At 47.5% G+C, this 18,208-nt stretch overlaps 1 protein-coding gene across 15 annotated transcripts in view; it reads right to left on the bottom strand.

Annotated features, from left to right (window-relative positions):
- MYCBP2 (MYC binding protein 2) overlaps positions 1 to 18,208 on the bottom strand; it is a 1,771,217-nt gene that overhangs the window by 117,172 nt on the left and 1,635,837 nt on the right. For all 15 annotated transcript variants that reach the window (XM_085622060.1, XM_085622057.1, XM_085622054.1 and 12 more), the window contains one exon: positions 14,347 to 14,454. In XM_085622060.1, the coding sequence (XP_085478186.1) occupies positions 14,347 to 14,454 (108 nt within the window). The remainder of the gene's footprint in view (positions 1 to 14,346; positions 14,455 to 18,208) is intronic.

Genomic DNA, 18,208 nt, shown 5'->3' on the forward strand with positions numbered 1-18,208 from the left:
GTCAGTCTGGCGGGGCTGGTCTCGACCTTGAGTGCCCCGTCCTCTTCCAGGTTCTCCACCACCAGAGTGCGAAGTCGATGTTTCCTGTGAAGAACGAGGAGAGCGTTGTTCAGAAACCTGAAACCTATCAGGTGACTTAATACGAGTACGATCGCGCAAATCATAAGTGCGTTCACTATACGACTGAACTGGTGAGGCAGGACGAGAAACCTGTTTCTGTTGCTGCTTCTCTTGTGTTTTGGCTCGCCAACTTTGTTTAGGAAAGTTGGGCTTTTCGTCTTTTGTAGACAAACTCACCTTAGTTTGTTGCACTACATCGGGAATTTTGATGGTGGGTTTCACACCTAAGGCACTACGTCCAACCATCCTATAGGCTTTCGCAATAATTTTTGCGAACTCCCTAGGCTTATCGGCATCTGCCACAAGCTCCAGCATATTACCAACTTGGAACTGCATGGCATCTCCTTTGAGGTTGCCCATTACCATGGAACAAATCACATCGAAACTGTCGACAAGCCTTAATCCCAACTCAATAGCTGCCTCCGCACCATGACTTTCTTGAACTTTCCTGATGACGGAGGGTAGTACAGCCATAGACGGAGTGCCGTAGCACTTCGAATATGTCGCAGCAAAGACCTTGCCCCAATTGTCACAATCAACAAGTTCAGGGACCAGGTCTTTCGGCAAAGTAATGGTGAGTATCCTGTGTTTATCCACAGGTGTAGTGTTTGGAAACACGGCTTCCAATTGATCAAATTTTTCCGCAAGCCAGTAAGGAAATTCATCCTTACTGAGGGGGCGCTTGCCGACTACCGCGTTAACCATAACAGGGCTAATCACCATCGCGTCATGGTGATCCGCCCCGTGTCCAGCATCCGCAGGTGCTCCCACCTGAACTGTGCGTGACACATACTGCACTAAAGCCCTATGGACCGTAATCAGGGCTGTATGTAGCGTACGTAAATCACCCACTGCCACCGTCATGTAGCGTGGGTGAGGAGTATATCCGGCCAGTACCGGCCATGTAGCCCCTGCAATTGACAACGGGCCCATTCTCGCCGATACGACCTCATGGGGGAGGGCGCCATTAAACCAAATTGTATGCTGCCAGGCAGAAATAGGAATTTCCAGAGTCCGATATGGGGCATAAGCCACAGGAACAGCCGAGGCTGTATATTCGTGGAACAAATTATCGTCTGTGCAAGGTCCAAAGCAGTTACTTGTTACCTGCTCTGGGGTATCCGGGTGCAGAGGTGTCGGTTGGGTTGCTAGCTTTGCACGGTCTACTGGGACACATGGCAGATGCTCATCTGCAGGACGAGTCATTTGGCCAAGATTGTCGCGATTAGAGCAGGAAGGCTGGGTTTCGCGCCATAAGTCCACAGCAGTCTTCAGTTCTTGTTTCATCACGTCTCTTCTTTGTCCCCTTCTTCTGGATACATCGAATCTGAGATCCTGGCATCAGTGGTGCCACCTAAATACTCAAATTAGGGGAGTTAAGGGGAGTGACAGATAGTAGCCAATAGGCTACTTACCTTTAGGGTGACTACATCCCCTATATGAACACCTCCTGTGGGGAGTGGGAATAATCCTGACCCAGTGAGCCTAATTCCACCAAAAACCAAGATGGTGGTATTCTACTTTTTGTGTTCACCTCAAGTAGCTCATCTTAAGGGTGGAACTAGCCTAATGGGAACACGCCTCCTGACTAGCTAATTTTCCCGCCTGTTTCTGGTGCCAAATAGGCCACAGGGCAGGCAGTGGCATCTGAGAAGTTTGGTGGAAGCAGGGCCTTTGAAGCCTCATGCCTTGATATGCTCATCCCTTAGCCATCCTGCTTGGAGGAGGTGACAAAACCTCCAGCTGGAGCAGGTGCTGTTTCTGCCAACAGAGAGTGTGGGCTCTCACCTACAGGGGGTCAGAAACCGGTCTGCGGTAGCAGGCTGGTCTACACCTGTCAGCCATTACACTAGTTGTTGGTAGGTTTTAAGGGGGCTCCTCTAAGTTGCCATCTGGGTTAAAACCATCACTGGAAACAGTGTAGTTTATTAATAGGAGATGTTTGATATACGAAACATCTTGGGTTTCAGTGAAGCCATCATGTAGCTGGGGAACTCGTAATTTCCAGTGTACAGCACATGTACATAAAATACTTCCCTGTTCACTTGCGATATCTAAGAATCGAAAGACATTTACAGGGGCATATCTGCTAATGCAGATATGTCAATACATGTAGTATAGTGTACCCTGGCTTAGGGCTGTAAGGCCTGCTGTAGGTGTGACTTAATTATATTGCATGTAGTGCCTGCAGGCATGGTACACAGGAGTTGCATTTTGTGTCTTTCACTTTTCTCTGCACCATGTCACGCAGCCTGCAAAGGCAGTTTGCAAAAGTGTGCTGAGAGGTCTCTTAAGGTGGCACAATACATGCTGCAGGCCTTAGGGACCCTTTTTAGTATTAAAAGAAAATGTACAGAAAAAACTAACGATAAAGGGACGTTATAGTTAGGTGAAAATGTTAATGGAAACATACCATTTTAAATTAACAAAACCACTGAATTTCATCCATTATAGTTATATCAACCCTATAGTAAATATAAATCACCCTCACTATGCGCTACTAATTACCTCAAACGACATGTGCGATGACATTATTCATAACATCACTGCATCATCTAAAATGACATCATTGATGACAACAGTGCATGGCAGAAACTAGGATTTGAGGTCTTAGATTTGTGCAGTAAGGTAAAAATTACATTGAAGATGTGGCATGACTATGATGAGAGCTGTTTCCCTGTGTAAAGTGATCATTACATGTCGTCTATGAACTGTATACACTGTTTTCCTAATGTCACTTTTGTTAAATATGGAAATAAACTCAATTTTGACCTTTGCACTGTAGTAATAAATGTGGAGACGCACTGCAGAACGGACGCTGCATCTGGGACCTTGCAGATTACCTTCCTGGCTGATCACCTTTTTCCTCCACCCCTCGCGGTACCCGCTCCGCGGGTCCCGCATCGCAAGGGGAGTTTGACCAACACCGGGGGCCACTGCTGAGGGACGTGCAAGGCGGAGTGGACTGAGCGAGGCGGGGCTGCGAGCGCGGGTGCTGGGACTCTGTTTCCCAGGAGCACCCGCCTGCCTGATTGTGACCACCTGGGCTGCTCTCCCCGACCCCTCCCCCCCGCCCTCGAGCCTTTATAAACTTTTGTGCCTGGATTGCCCAGCGGGACGCACTGCAGAACGGACGCTGCATCTGGGACCTTGCAGATTACCTTCCTGGCTGATCACCTTTTTCCTCCACCCCTCGCGGTACCCGCTCCGCGGGTCCCGCATCGCAAGGGGAGTTTGACCAACACCGGGGGCCACTGCTGAGGGACGTGCAAGGCGGAGTGGACTGAGCGAGGCGGGGCTGCGAGCGCGGGTGCTGGGACTCTGTTTCCCAGGAGCACCCGCCTGCCTGATTGTGACCACCTGGGCTGCTCTCCCCGACCCCTCCCCCCCGCCCTCGAGCCTTTATAAACTTTTGTGCCTGGATTGCCCAGCGGGACGCACTGCAGAACGGACGCTGCATCTGGGACCTTGCAGATTACCTTCCTGGCTGATCACCTTTTTCCTCCACCCCTCGCGGTACCCGCTCGGCGGGTCCTGCATCGCAAGGGGAGTTTGACCAACACCGGGGGCCACTGCTGAGGGACGTGCAAGGCGGAGTGGACTGAGCGAGGCGGGGCTGCGAGCGCGGGTGCTGGGACTCTGTTTCCCAGGAGCACCCGCCTGCCTGATTGTGACCACCTGGGCTGCTCTCCCCGACCCCTCCCTCCCCTAGTCAGTGACTACCATATCTGGAGGCCAGTTCTCCCGCGGCGCGGGAGCGCGCGGGAGGGCACGAGGAGAAGCCCGGGACAAGGGCGGGACCGTCCTAGGCCGTCAGTGGCCGAAGGAGGCCGGGCTGGGCCCTCTCTCTTGATTCCTTCCCGCGCCATAACCAAGGAAATGCCCTCGCCTACACACCGGGAAACCCCCTCAAGGGATGGAGCCCCCAGCTCCGGGACTTTGGATAACTATTTCAAACCCAATAAAGGTGAGGCGGACATGGACGGTTCACTTGAGAAACGCAGGGCGGACCGCAGGCGCTCCATTGAATCTATAAAAAACAGGCCCTTGATCGACATCAGCCCCATCCCCATCACTCAAGAGGGAGGCGTGCTATCCAGCAGTCTAAATATTTCGACACTAGAGGACTTCCCTGGCCTATTAAGGGAAATCCCCCCCACCCCAGGGATAGCGCTTGTACAAAACATAGAGCCAGTCCCCCCAGAGACCTCTCATTCTCCCGTCAACCTGGTAACCCAAATTCCACCTATCCAATTGGCCAATAAGAGTAAGCCCAAAACAAACGTAGTGGTGGAGTTACATAGGCCCCCACCCAGTAAACGTGCTCGGAAATCAATGGGGGGGCAGGGGAAACCCAAAATATCCCATCTGGATTTTGGCAAGAAACGGCCAAATATTGCTCTACCGGGGAAGCACACGGAGATAGTGCCTCCTTCTAAGCTCTCAAACACCGGAACCACTGCCACCACCAAAGAACAAGAGGGTACTACGCCAAATCCAAATAATCCACTCTCTGCTAAGGGGAACATTGAATTCCTACTCCGCTCCCTTCTACAGCCCATCACCGACAGCTTAAAAAAGGTCGAGATTAGGCTCACCTTACTAGAAACTTCTCTTACCACCCTGAGCACTCTAGTAAGTAAGCAGACAAAGTTAGTGGAAATCCCTCCCCCGGCTGAGGATCCCTCCAAAGAAGATGCCGCAATTAATGCCAATAGAGCCCCCCCAGAAGCATGCCATCTGCTCCCCCTCTGCAACCCCTTATGGCCATTCAAATTCAGGCACGGCACAACAACCAAAGCCCCAGACCTACTCATCATGCGGCTTTAATCTCACATAGCTCACAAATAGAGTCCTCTGGAATGCATCAAGGCCAGGTCAATGTTCCCCCACTCACGCCCGTTTGTCCAACTCCCAGACCCCGGAGGCCAGACCTTCCACCTGAGGCCAACAGATTAATGGTGGTTCTAGCGGGTGCCCCTCACTTAAGATCAGGGGAAAACGAGGATTACCAGTCACTTAAGAAAAAGGTAATCAAATGGCTCAATTGGAACCGACCTTTGCCTCCCCAGTATAATAACGAAATCATCATGGTGAGAAGGGTCCCATGGCTAGGGAAGACCAGGAAAACCATAGTGGGGGACTGTATCATGGTAACCTTTAAGGATCCAGGCACGGTTCGACATATTTGCAGAGGAATGAACCGTTCCCTGGACTCCACCATACAGACCCTCCCAGTATCTTTTTTCTTTCCCCCGATTCCCAAGCGTCAGGCCCCAATATACGATGACTGGACAAGGGTGGAACATAGACGTAATCACAAAGGCTCTGTACAACCCCTGTATTTTCAACCACCGGATACACCTTTTTGCGATTTCAATCGCTTCAACTGTCTGGACGGCTTGGATGGGGTCGACTGACTTACTGCCTGTAAGACAGCGCCAGGGGTTTTGGGTTCTCGTGGGTCGTTGGAGCATTTCACTTTGTCCTCCGGCCCAAGTTTTGGCCTATTGAATGACCCACCTGCCATAGATCATGGCAGAATCGAATTCTCTCACCTAGCCACTGATGGAGTAGTTGCTGCCGAGGGGATAACTTTGGTTCCCCTCCCTGTTGGCGAGGGGGAGAGGGGAGCCATGGTGCCATACGAAACTTACGCTGCTCTCGCTCCAGGCTTTGCAACACAAGAGGAGCCAGGACCTACCTCTTCCAACCCTTGCGTTTTGACACCTCCCACTCCTGAACATCTGAGGATAATCTCCTGGAACATCGCGGGATTAGCAAACAAATTGGAAGAGCCGACTTGGGAAAAGTATATAGAAACTGGCGACATATGCATGTTCCAGGAAACCTGGGCTAGAGAGGACCATGGACACCAAGGCTACATATCATTCTTTATTCCAGCTAGGTGGGAAGGCAAAGGCCGCCCTTCAGGGGGCCTTGTGATATGGGTTGCTGTCCATCTGGGCTGTGTGGCATCACGGCTCCCATGTAACTCTGATGACATCCTGGTGGTCTCATTAACATGGCCAAACAAAGCAAACCTCTTGTTGGTTAACATCTATTCCAGGCCGATGGGAAAGGCAAAAGAATCACCGACTTTTAATGAACTCTCGAACTTTTTATCTGAACTGTCGACTGATTCATACTATGTGGTGGGTGGGGATTTTAATTCTCACTTTGAGCCACTCCCCGGCCTTCAGGAAGGGTTTTTATCAGATGAAGAAGCTAGGTGGGCAGTACCAGGGGTTGATGTTCCATCTCTGAAAGCTTGGACCCCATTAGCGTTGCAAATCACTGCCCTTACCTTAAGGTATGGACTTAGAGCGTGTAATGGGAGAGTTAAATCGGACACACCAGGCAAAAATACCTACAACCGCCGGGGAAGAGAGTCACACTTGGACTACATTCTGGTCCAACTAGCGAGGTGGTCAACTATACAGGATTTTAGGGTAATAGATAGGTTGGATAGTGACCATAATGCCCTTGAGTTAGATCTTGTTCATCCAGCACCTCAGGGCTTAGTGACCCAGGAAGAAGGGAACCACCCCACGCTCCTTATAGACAACAGTAGGAGAAGAATTAGGTGGGAGCATCTGGTCACAAAAAAGGACAAACTCCCACTGCTCTATGCAGAGATTACCCCTATCCTGGAAATTGTTGGGGACCTTGATAGTGTAGCAAGAAAAATAGACATAAGGAGCAAATTGTCTGATGCCCACAAGGAACTTATAAAAGTTGCGGCACCCCACTTCACATGTAAGGTACGAAAGCCAAGAGAGAGGTGCCAAGGCAAAACCCAATGGTACAATGTGGCCTGTAGACGGGCCAAAACTGAACTCCTCGGAGTAATAAAGGAGGGCAAAGGAGGGGAACGCCTTAAGCAATATAGGCAAGCCTATAAGAAACTTCTCGCCCAGGCTAAAATAGAATGGGAGGAAAACCAGTGGGAAGAACTCACTAAGGCCCTAGCAGTGCAAGATCAACGCCTGTTCTGGAGAATGGTGAACGGGGGATCAGGGAGTTTACATCCGGCAGTGGAGCCTAACATAGCTCCTGGAGTGTGGCAGGCCCACTTCCAGTCCTTATACAGCGCTGAGTCCGGAGAACTTCCTGTGTCAATTGAACCAGAAAGGCAGGGCTCTCAGGTGGACCAAATAACACTGAGTGAGGTCACTGCTGCCATTTCAGGCCTGGCTTCGGGGAAGGCCCCTGGGCTGGATGGGCTACCGGGAGACCTGTACAAGCAGGAGCCCACCGTCTGGGCGCCCTACCTCGCTGCTCTTTTTAATGGTATCCTCGGTGGGATGGAAATCCCTAGTACTTGGCTGGGGGCTGAGGTGGTCCCGATTTTCAAAAAGGGATCCCCCCTCCTCCCAGCCAACTACAGACCGATCAGCCTGATAGATGTAGCGCAGAAGTTGTTCGGCAGGGTTCTCCTGAATAGGCTTCAGGAATGGATCGAGGAGGCAGGCGCCCTCAGTCCATACCAGGCAGGCTTTAGGAAAGGGGTATCGACTGTGGACCAGGTCTTTAGATTGAACCTGGTGTACTGGAAGACAGTGAGGTTCGAGGGTGGCAGTTTGTACACGATTTTCGTGGACCTACGAGCCGCCTTCGACCTCGTGCCCAGGGGAAAACTCTGGGTCATTCTGGCAGGGATGGGCGTACCACCAGACATCTTATTGACCTTGCAGAGGCTGCACCATAACAATTATGCCCAGGTGAGGTGTGGGAGGTCGGGGGAGCTGACTGACAGATTCCCCGTGGGCAGAGGGGTAAGACAGGGCTGTGTGCTGGCGCCAACCCTGTTTTGCCTCTTTGTCAACGGGGTAATCGCTCATCTGAACGCCACCGTCTACACAGATGCCCCCAAACTAAATGGCAACAGTGTGCCCGCAATAATGTTTGCGGACGACACACTGTTGGTATCTAAAACTCCCATGGGCATCCAAAGGATACTTGATGCCTTTGTGGCCTTCTGTCAGGACAGAGGACTGGAAATCAATGCCACAAAAACCAAATATATGGTATTGAATCCAAGCCCCAAACAGCGCCCGAATCCCCTGCTGGGAGCAGCACGGCTGGAAAGAGTAGCCACGTTTGAATATCTCGGCGTGACACTCAACGAAAATATGACCTGGGGGACCCACCAAACCAGGGCTAACCTTAAACTAGTACAAATTACCGGGGGTATCTCCCGGATGATGACCGGTTCGACCTATCGCCCATTGGGGGCCCTAATTCAGATATATAAAGCACAGGCCAGGGGGGCGATCCTGTATGGGGCTGAACTGTGGGGCCATACCCCATGTCGGAATCTGTCATCCACGGAAAACAGATTCATAAGACAAATTACCGCACTTCCTTCTAGTACCCCACTTCTCCCTTTGAGGCTTGATCTAGGGCTACGGCCTCTCGCCGACGAGATAAGTCTAAGACCCATTGCCTTCTGGTGCAGGCTTTGGAGCAGCGACGATCTCGCCGACTATAGGGCGGAACTGGTCGAACTATTAAAACACCCCAAGGCGCTCAGTATCCCCTGGGTCCAAAATATCCAGTCAACCTGCACAGATCTGGGGCTCCCCGAACTGTGGACTAAACCAGCAGATACAGCACCTAGAATCTCTAAGAGATTTTTGGCGAATCTGTATCATGAACACAAAAGGGTAAGGGCTTTAGCTACCCAGACAGAGGGGTCCCTTTCTTCTAAATTCCTGCAAAATAAGGATCTCTATGCACTTGAAAAGGCTTTTGATCCCATATATCCCGTACTCACTAGAAAGTTATTTCTCCAGTGGAGATACGGTACATTGCCTTTGCGCTCCTTTTCTAGCACCTGGCCGCAAGTCCCTTCAACTAAGTATTGCCCCCTTTGCGCTGACAAAGAGGAAAATGACTTGCATGCGATCTTTTTCTGCCCAGCATATAAGGCAGCCAGAAAGTACTGGCTGCTGCCTCTGATTAAGAACTTGGGTGGCAGGGAATATATACCTATGTACAGGATTTTAAAATGTGATGTTTCCGGCCCAATCGTTTTTGCGCTTGCCAAATTTTTTACAAATGTATGGCATACGCGTAATCGTCTTTTAAAAAATGCTGGGTAGTCTGTAGATTGCTCTATTTTTAACATTGTTAATAATGTTTGAAGTGGATTTTTAAATCACGCACTGATGTTTTATCAAATGTGACAGAATTTTTGTGATTTTAATGTATGTGTATCTTTTATGACCAAATGGTCGAAATAAAGATCGAAAAATGAAAATGAAAATGAAAAATGTGTGCTTGTTAGTGCAGTTGCTTTAAATAATGTGGTACTGGATCATATTTAGACTCATGGTATACATAAAGAGTAATAACTATAAATGTACATATATATTTTTTTCAGTGAAAAAGCCACAATTAAAATTGAATTATGGTTCAGGCTCAAACATGAAAACCCACTGAAATTCTCCAGTTATGGTTACCAATGAACACAACACATGCTATAACGTGCGCCTGCGCCATGTTGTCCTCTCGGTTTTGTTTCTGTTTTATTGGAAAATTGGTGTTTTAAGCATGTTGGGTATGCTGGTAGAAATTCAGTTATTTTCCGTAGTTGAGCCAGAACCTTATACTGTTTATAACTGATTTTTCGTCAGTGAATTTTATTTTTTATGTTGTACTTAATTTCAAACCCTGCTCTGCATGGCCTGTGGTCTTTCTGCCATGCACCCGTGGGTGGCGTTCCTCAGAGCACATGGCCTTTGGTCATGCGCAGGTGTTGGCTGTAGAGCCTGGCCTGAGGCCAGGCGTGCCATGCAACCCACTGCAGGAAGCTAAGCCTAGGTGTGTAGCCAATCCCTGCAAAACTTACTGGGGAAGCCAACCTCCAATGTGGGAGTTCAGCCAAACCACAACAATTTAAGTCTTGGCCTGCGGGCCAGGTCTTACCACCAACCTGTCGCTGTCATGGATGTTGTTGGCCGATAGAACATGGCCTTTATCCTGGCCTTATTTTGTTCTTTTTTGACTAAAGGTGTTGGTGGGGACATGTGGATTAGTCTTTTTAAGAAATGGAGCGGATTTAAATAGAGATGGCTGATCTGGCAAAATGAATAAAGGCGAAAAGATAACCCTTCACAGTTGCCACAGCAAGACCTTGTTGGGCTAAGGAATGACAAAACAACAGAATATCCATCAACTTTGTATTCAAAGGTTGAATGATACGGGAGCAACACCAGACAACATTCTACCAGTGTCCTGCATAAACACTTTTGGTGCCTGAATGCCTGGCTGCCAAGATGACACCAATCACTTTGGAAGAGAGATTGAAAGCCATCAACTATGGCCGTTCAATCTCCACACATACAGGTGTAGGTTGTTCAGGTCACTACCCCATGCCATCATTTTTGCTGATGTACCACCTGGTGGTCGCGCTGTCGATGAACACCTGTACCTGTTGGTCTGTACTTGATGGTCAAGAGGAATGCCTACAGTGCCAAGCAAATTGCTTGCAACTCTTGCAAATTGATGTGGAAACGAGACTCCACCAGAGACCAGAGTCCTCTGTTCTCCACCTCTCCAAGATGACCTCCCCAACCCAGCAACGATGTCCGTCACAACTGTTAGGTCAGGGTGAGGTAGGAAGAGAGGTCTGCCGCCAGTCCAATTTTGGTCTAACACCCACCACTGCAGCTCTCTGACTTTCTTTAAAGATCTGCGACAGCAACTTTGGCTTCGCAGTCATCAATGGCCTTTTTGTTCATTCTGCAATCACACAATGCCAAGTTGTGCTTGGAGCTGAGACACCAGAGGCAGACTTCATGGGTGTCTGTCAGGGACATTTGACTGTTACAGTCCCTGCATGGTCCAAACCCTGTGGTTTTCTGTGGGGACACATCCATAGTAAATCTGAGGGTTGACAGGACTCAATGGAGATTTTCAAAAAAGCACCGCATGAGAAAAAGAAAATGACGTCAGCACGCACAGATGGAGCAGATATCATGGTCCAGATGTCAGATCTAGGATGGGACACACCCTACACGGAGCCTGAGAATGCCATTTATTGACGCTGAGGGAATTACTATCAAAATTCTCCGGATCCAGTCTGGCACTTGGGGAAATCAAAAAGGTATGGAATCTGCGGATAGAAGTCTCTGTCAGAAAGAAAGGCCCACTTGTTTCTTAAGGAGGTGAGGTGTTCATAAAATATGTTAATTTAAAGGTTCAAAATTTACAATCGATGAAAGGATGAGATTGCCATTGCTGGAATTTTAACTAGTGACATGCAGATTCCGTCAGATGTCAATAGTGAGTAATTTATTCACTCAGTAATTCTACCTAGATTTGTGCTCTAAATACATCTTCAAGGGTTGCTATTCTTAAGAGCTGAATGCAACCTGTGTCTGATGTATCAACTGCTATCCTATGCTTTTCCTATGTCATTTGCAATGACATTACGTTTCATTTCACTGAGGCTCACTATCTCAGGCTTTTTACGCCTCCATTTGCCAGTGGTCTCCATTTCCAACATTTCTGCCTCCAAAACGAGCACTAGAGCTGGAATGATGGTGTCCATTCTACTGCAAGTCTCCATATGAACATATATGAAGCATTCATTTTCTTCTGGATGCAAACTCTGGTCATATTTGCTTGAAGCCTTGCTCATAAAGATAGCCTCATCAGGTGGAAAGCCTTTAGATAGCAATCCAGAGGACGCGCATTAGGAGTTGTGTCCCATCCATCATCACCATGCACATATACTGGCTCTTCAAGCACGTCCTCTCCAGTCTCCTCATGCAACTTTCTATTCAGATACCTGCCTCCCCCTCAGTCAGTGAAAAACAAAAAAGTTCTGGGTGGATTGCTAGAATTAATTTCATCCACTGGTAATTACTATACAGTCCATTGTTTCCTTACTCACTATTTCACCTCAGACTGGAATAAACCATATGCAAATTAGTGTCGGTCCTGCAGTAACATGCACAGTCTAGCCCGAATTGTAGGCCAGGCCTCCTTTAAGTGGGGACACAAACAACCCCAGACAGATTACGTTTTACTTGGGTATGCCCAGATCCTTTGCTTGCTGTGCCACAGGATTCAATCTATACCTTAATATCAAGACTGAAAGCAATCTGGGGTTGCTTGTGTTACCTTCTGGATAGGGGGCCATCTGGCAGTTTTGATGGACTGTTCCCATGAAGAGCAAGGTCAATACTGATTGGGATAAGGCAGGTCTCTATCTCAAGTGGCACGGTGGATGAAAAAAAAATGGGTTGGAATGCTACCCTGAGCGTCTGCCATTGGTTTACACTATTTGCACGCATTCCCCAATCACTTTATGCATCTTTTATGGGAAACAATGATTTAGAGAAGAGTGGAGACTTGGGCATATTTTAGGCTGTCTCGATATTCACATGCAAGGTGGCCCAGGTATTTGCAGAGTGTAGGGCAATTTGAACAGGGTCCTGGAATTACATGAAACATTCTATGCAAGAATTTTAACAAATTGTGGGGAATATTTACAATTGTCTAGTCAGTGGTAGAAGATCTTACCCCTTGGGTGCAGTTGTCACTTTTACTCCTATTCCTGATGTTTATGCTGAGGGGCCTATGGAATTTCCCCCTAGGATGACCTGAGCCAATGCGTCCAAGTATTTTACAAGAAAGTGCCCTGGGCTCTTTTTGTGTGTCTCCACAGGTGGTGTTAACTTTTGATGTTTCATTGATTGAAAATGTATTTCAAGCATTTATTTCATCAAATAATTACCCAGAGCCCAGATTATCTTTTTGATTACTATAAAAGGCATGTTTTAACTACACACTTTTACATTAGGACTGAGTTCTTCCTCTATGTTAAAATAGTATTCAAAATGCCAACGGAAGACAGATTTAGCTCTATAGACTATAGAACATTAGAGAACACATTATTTCAGGAAAGTTTTGTAGGCAGCTATGCCATTTGATCTTACTCAAAATATTTGCATCATCAACCCCACACAATTGCTGAATAGTGGGACTTTTTTATATTTTTATTTTTTTTATTACAATCGTGGAGTCTTTGCTCAGGCCATTAGATTCAACACCTATTAAGGTTTTAGAAAAAAGAATACCAAAAAGAGGAAATAGAAGGAAAAGAATAAGAGTGGTCTAGAGTTTATAAGACGCATTCTAAAGAACATTTTATGTGGCACACTGTTTACATGGTGAGCCAAAATGCAACTCTGTCTTGTGTAATCAAAAAACAACTGAATCAATCACGATGTGTACAGACTAAATAAAATTCCCTGTAAGAGTCTTGGTACTTGTAGGCTTTACCTTTTATGAATCAATCTTCTTTATTGTCCTTTACAAAGAAGCAGAAACAACACAACAGCGCCTACAACCTGGAGTCCAGTTTGTAACTATCAACCAATACTCAATTTTGTGACCCAACCCACACCCACCCAACCCCATCCACAACTTATATGAAAATAAAAGGAAATAGACCGTAGAGAAAGGAGGACTGTATCATTAGTATTCACTATCTGCAAAATCCAAACCCTTTCCTGGTCTCCATAAGGCCAATGGACTCTACTGAATGCCTTTTCCACTTTAACAGTGAAAAGTTGGGCTTTATTTGCAGATCTGTATCAATAAGATGCAATATCATCTTGGTGTTGCCAGTGCACTTTACCTCAGGGATGAATTCAGACTGGTCTGGGTCAATCAGGAACCGCATGGCCCTGTGTATAAGGGTTGAGTCCAACACTCAGTAAGCTTGTAAATAGCTTAGTGTGTATGTTTACAAGTGATATGGGCCTGTAGAAACCACACAGAGGAATCCTTCTTGACAGGAAGTAGCAATAATAAAAAATGAACAGGACTTTATAGGAATATAACACTCCAACATATTACCAAATATAAGTAGAAAAGTAAAGATTTTAGCTCCAAAGTGTACTCGTATATGGACACATGAATGTGTCTTATATCATTGTACCTTGGGAACTCTCCAGTTCTGGCATGGTGTCTGAGGTTCAATATCCGTCATTCAAATTCTCACTCAAAGTACGCAATATTTACTCTATTTCAGCACCTACGTCATTTCAGTCTTATAAGACACCTAAAATGATTTCATCCATACCCATCTGCAGTAATATAGCATATATAATTTGAAAACTCCAAGACATGTATTTAGGTTAACATTTTCAAGTTAGTAAGACAACACTATGCCTTAACTAGTCTACGACACATATACTTTCTTACCTTGCAAATGGGGCATGACATGAATCCAAACGTTATCCTTGGACCAAGCCATCTATTTTCAAGTACTCTGCGACAGCATTGCAAGTGGAATACATGGCTGCAGTCCAGCTGTAAGAAAAGAAGTGCACATTAAAAGATTAATGAAAGTAACCAAGTCTCTCTCCCAAGTTTATATTCCCATGGGACAGCTCTTTCGAATTCACCTTTATCTAATAAGTTGCCTTATCAGAACCTCATGTCAAGTACACAAGGCTTTGAGACCGGAATGGAATTAATTGTATTTTCAATTGGTTGGTGATGGGCTATGTACCCGTACATCTTCCTGGTTTGGCATGGGAAAGCTCATGCTGAAATAAAATGCAGTGAAGCCACGATGCATGTTATTAACACATGGAAAACTGAATATTATTTTTAAAAAACCAACAAATCTATACATGCACAAAATAGATTGCACCTGGATCTGTATGCATTTAAGGAGACCAGCATGGTTTTGTGCATCTCCCACACAGAGTCCTTCCTCTCCCAACAGTTTTGGAGGGGTGTCTGTGTCTCAATGCTGGACATGCAGACTTCCATCGCCACACATAGCACACCTTAAAGACACTGGCTAATATGTGTAGGTGTGTCATACAAGAATATGCACACTTCCAACTCCACAGGAAAAAATAGCAAAAATAAATTACAGACATACACTGGGGATCAGTCTATCTATGTCTGGGTTTGCGATCATCTATAAACACACACATTATATATTATCAATCTCCTCCTAAATGCATGCCTCCAACAGACCCAGGCAGGGGCAAAGCTTCAGCCATGAGATACCAGATTCTCAATTTTTTCACAGCAAGAGCAGTTCTCCAGCAGCAATATAGCACGGCTTGGTAGTCAAAACATGGCAAGCTAGCAATTATGGTGGATTAATTTCTAAGAAACTTGATTACACTTTCTCCTGGTCTAAGTAGCTTTTGGAGAGCTGCTTTCGTTGTAAGGAGATGTGTGTGTACACACACACACACACACACAAAACTAGATGGCAGGAGTATGCACAGCATGAGGATGTACAGCACTACATGCCATAAACAGATGCTTACATGAGAAGAAATAGTATGTATACTAAAGAAATAAGGATGAGTATATCTGTAACAAACTCTTGGTGGCCAGGGAGAAGGGTGGGCACATGCGAATCTAAAGCACTACATGGCCACACACAGATGACTGCATGGTAGGTAACATTTTCCATTTGTGGCATGTGTAGCTGTAGATACACATGCTGTGCACAGATTGTAAAGTAGTCCTCCCCAAAAATGGTGCCTCAGCCTGAAGATGTTGTAGAAGATCGAAATAGTGCAATTAAGAGAGCTTGGCCAACTCTAGCTTGTTGCTAAGCCAGGACACCAACACAACAATGTTTAGTAAAAGTGTGAGGTATGGACCATGTAGCTGCTTTACAGATGTCAGCTAGTGGTATGTTCCCTTAAAAAAGCCATAGCATCCCCTTTCTTTTTTCTTATTTTTAAATACATTTTTATTGATTTTAAAGGCACTAAACTCAAACATACAGTACAGATGGATATCAAACTGATGAGATCATACAAGAGAGTTATCCCTCCCTCCCAACTGCTCTCGTGCGGTATCCAGGTCACACAAGCCCAGTGAAGACAGTGTTTTCCTTTCTATTTCTCTCCCCCGTAGTCTGGGATGCGATCTCAGTCAAAGGTATCTTCAATCCCTGCATCCCCTCTCAGCACCTCTAGCCCAAGGTAGGCTTGCCATTTCTCTCACACCTTTTCAAATTTCCCGGGGCACCACCTGCTTTAGAAAACCACCCTTTCTGCTTCCATATACATATTCATCCTCCATTGTACAACATTCAGTGCTTGCGCATGCCCCCACAACTTAGCCAGCACCTGTTTGGCTACTACAAGCCACAACATGCAGAATCTTAACGGACGGCGCAGAAGTACGAGTTACTTACCTTCGGTAACAATATATCTGGTAAAGACGATTCTAGCCGCAGATTCCTACACGTAGAATTATCCCCAGCCGTGACACTGGATCCGGAAACGTTTTGCCACAGCATTCCTGCGTGCCGGGGGCGGGGCGACACCACGCAACTCTGCCAAGGCGTCGTCCGCGTACGTGACGTCAGCGAGGTCACATAAGACCCGCCCCGGCGCACCCACATCAGTTTTCTTCGGAGCACTTTTCCGCACCACAACGCGGAACCACCAGATATAAAACTGTGGGAGCATGGAAACAGTGTGCGAAGAGCAGAAAAGTTGGAAAGAAACGGCGACTAACAACACCACCAGGGTAGTGCCAACACCGCAGACCCCAAGGGCAGGGAAAGAAGAAAGAAGAAGAACAAGCAGAAACCTGCGCAGTCACCCTGCCCGCACATAGACTACCTCCCATCCCTGTGCCCCGAAGGCAAGAACAGGCATAAAAGGCACGGCACACGTAGGAAGCCCACCCCCCTCATCCTGAGCAAGAAAAGGGACCAGTCCCAAGACAGACAGGGACAACAAACCTCCAAGCCACCCCAACTTAGAGGGCAACCACCCACAAGGGACAAGAGCAAGACAAGGCCAGATGACCCTTAATCAGAGGGTAGCAATAGAAGGAAGGGAGGGGAAGGAGGACAGGGATAGAAAGCAATCCCCCCCAAACCTGGAGTAGCCAGAGCAGCAGGGCACCGGAACCCCATCCTTCAACGGACCAAAGGAGGAATGAACCGCCCTCAGATGGAGCCACCCGTCAAGAACAAGGAAGGCACTCACAGGAGACACAGCCCCCCACCGGGAGGCGAGTAACGAAGACCAACCCAAGGGTCCTCGCAGAATACGGGAGGAAGGGCGGGCCGTGAAGGAATCTGCTGCTAGAATCGTCGAACAAGTTACTTACCTTCGGTAACGATGTATCTGTAAGAAACATTAGTTAGTTAGATTCCTCACCTTAGAATATCCCCAGGCGTCAGACTGGATCCGGAAGATTTTTCGTCAGCAATACCCCTTGCGCGTCGCTAGGCGTCGTCTGCGGCTCCGCGTCCGTCGTCGGCGTCGTGCGCCGGAATGACGTCGGAGTACTTAGACGCCGCCCTCGTGCGCTGACGTCAGTTCTTGTACATAGCTTTCCGCGCCAGGAACGCAGAGCCATGCAAAGACCGACACTGGTGCCAAAAATAAAATCTAGGGTCCTGAAAAGGACAACCTTAACCCTAGATGTCAGTTCGCAGAACGGGGAGGATGGGTGGGTCGGTGAGGAATCTAACTAACGTTTCTTACAGATACATCGTTACCGAAGGTAAGTAACTTGTTCATCTGAAAGAAACACGTTAGTTAGATTCCTCACCTTAGAATAGATACCCAAGCAATACCATCCCCGGTGGTGGGTCTGCGAACCAAGATCACACCAGAAAGTCCTGGAGGACAGAACGGCCAAAGAAGCCATCCCTCCGGACTTGGCTGTCAAGGCAATAATGCCTGGCAAACGTGTGTAACGAAGCCCACGTCGCCGCCTGACAGATGTCCTGCAAAGGGACTCCCCGTCCCAAAGCAGTAGTAGCCGCTGTGGCCCGAGTAGAATGGGCGCGCAGTCCAACAGGAGGGTCCTTTTTCGCCAAAGAATAGCAAATTTTGATACACAAAACGACCCACCGAGAGATGGTCCGTTTGTGCACAGCTTTCCCCTTCTTAGCGCCCACGTACCCAACAAAAAGCTGGTCGTCCACCCGGAACTGTTTCGTGCGGTCCAGATAAAAGGAGAGCGCACGTTTTGGGTCCAGACGGTGGAGCCTCTCTTCCTCTTTGGAAGGATGCGGAGGCGGAAAGAAGGTGGGCAAGGTGACAGACTGCCCAAGATG

Source organism: Triturus cristatus, chromosome 8 (assembly GCF_964204655.1).
Source record: "Triturus cristatus chromosome 8, aTriCri1.1, whole genome shotgun sequence".
Lineage (NCBI taxonomy): Eukaryota > Metazoa > Chordata > Amphibia > Caudata > Salamandridae > Triturus > Triturus cristatus.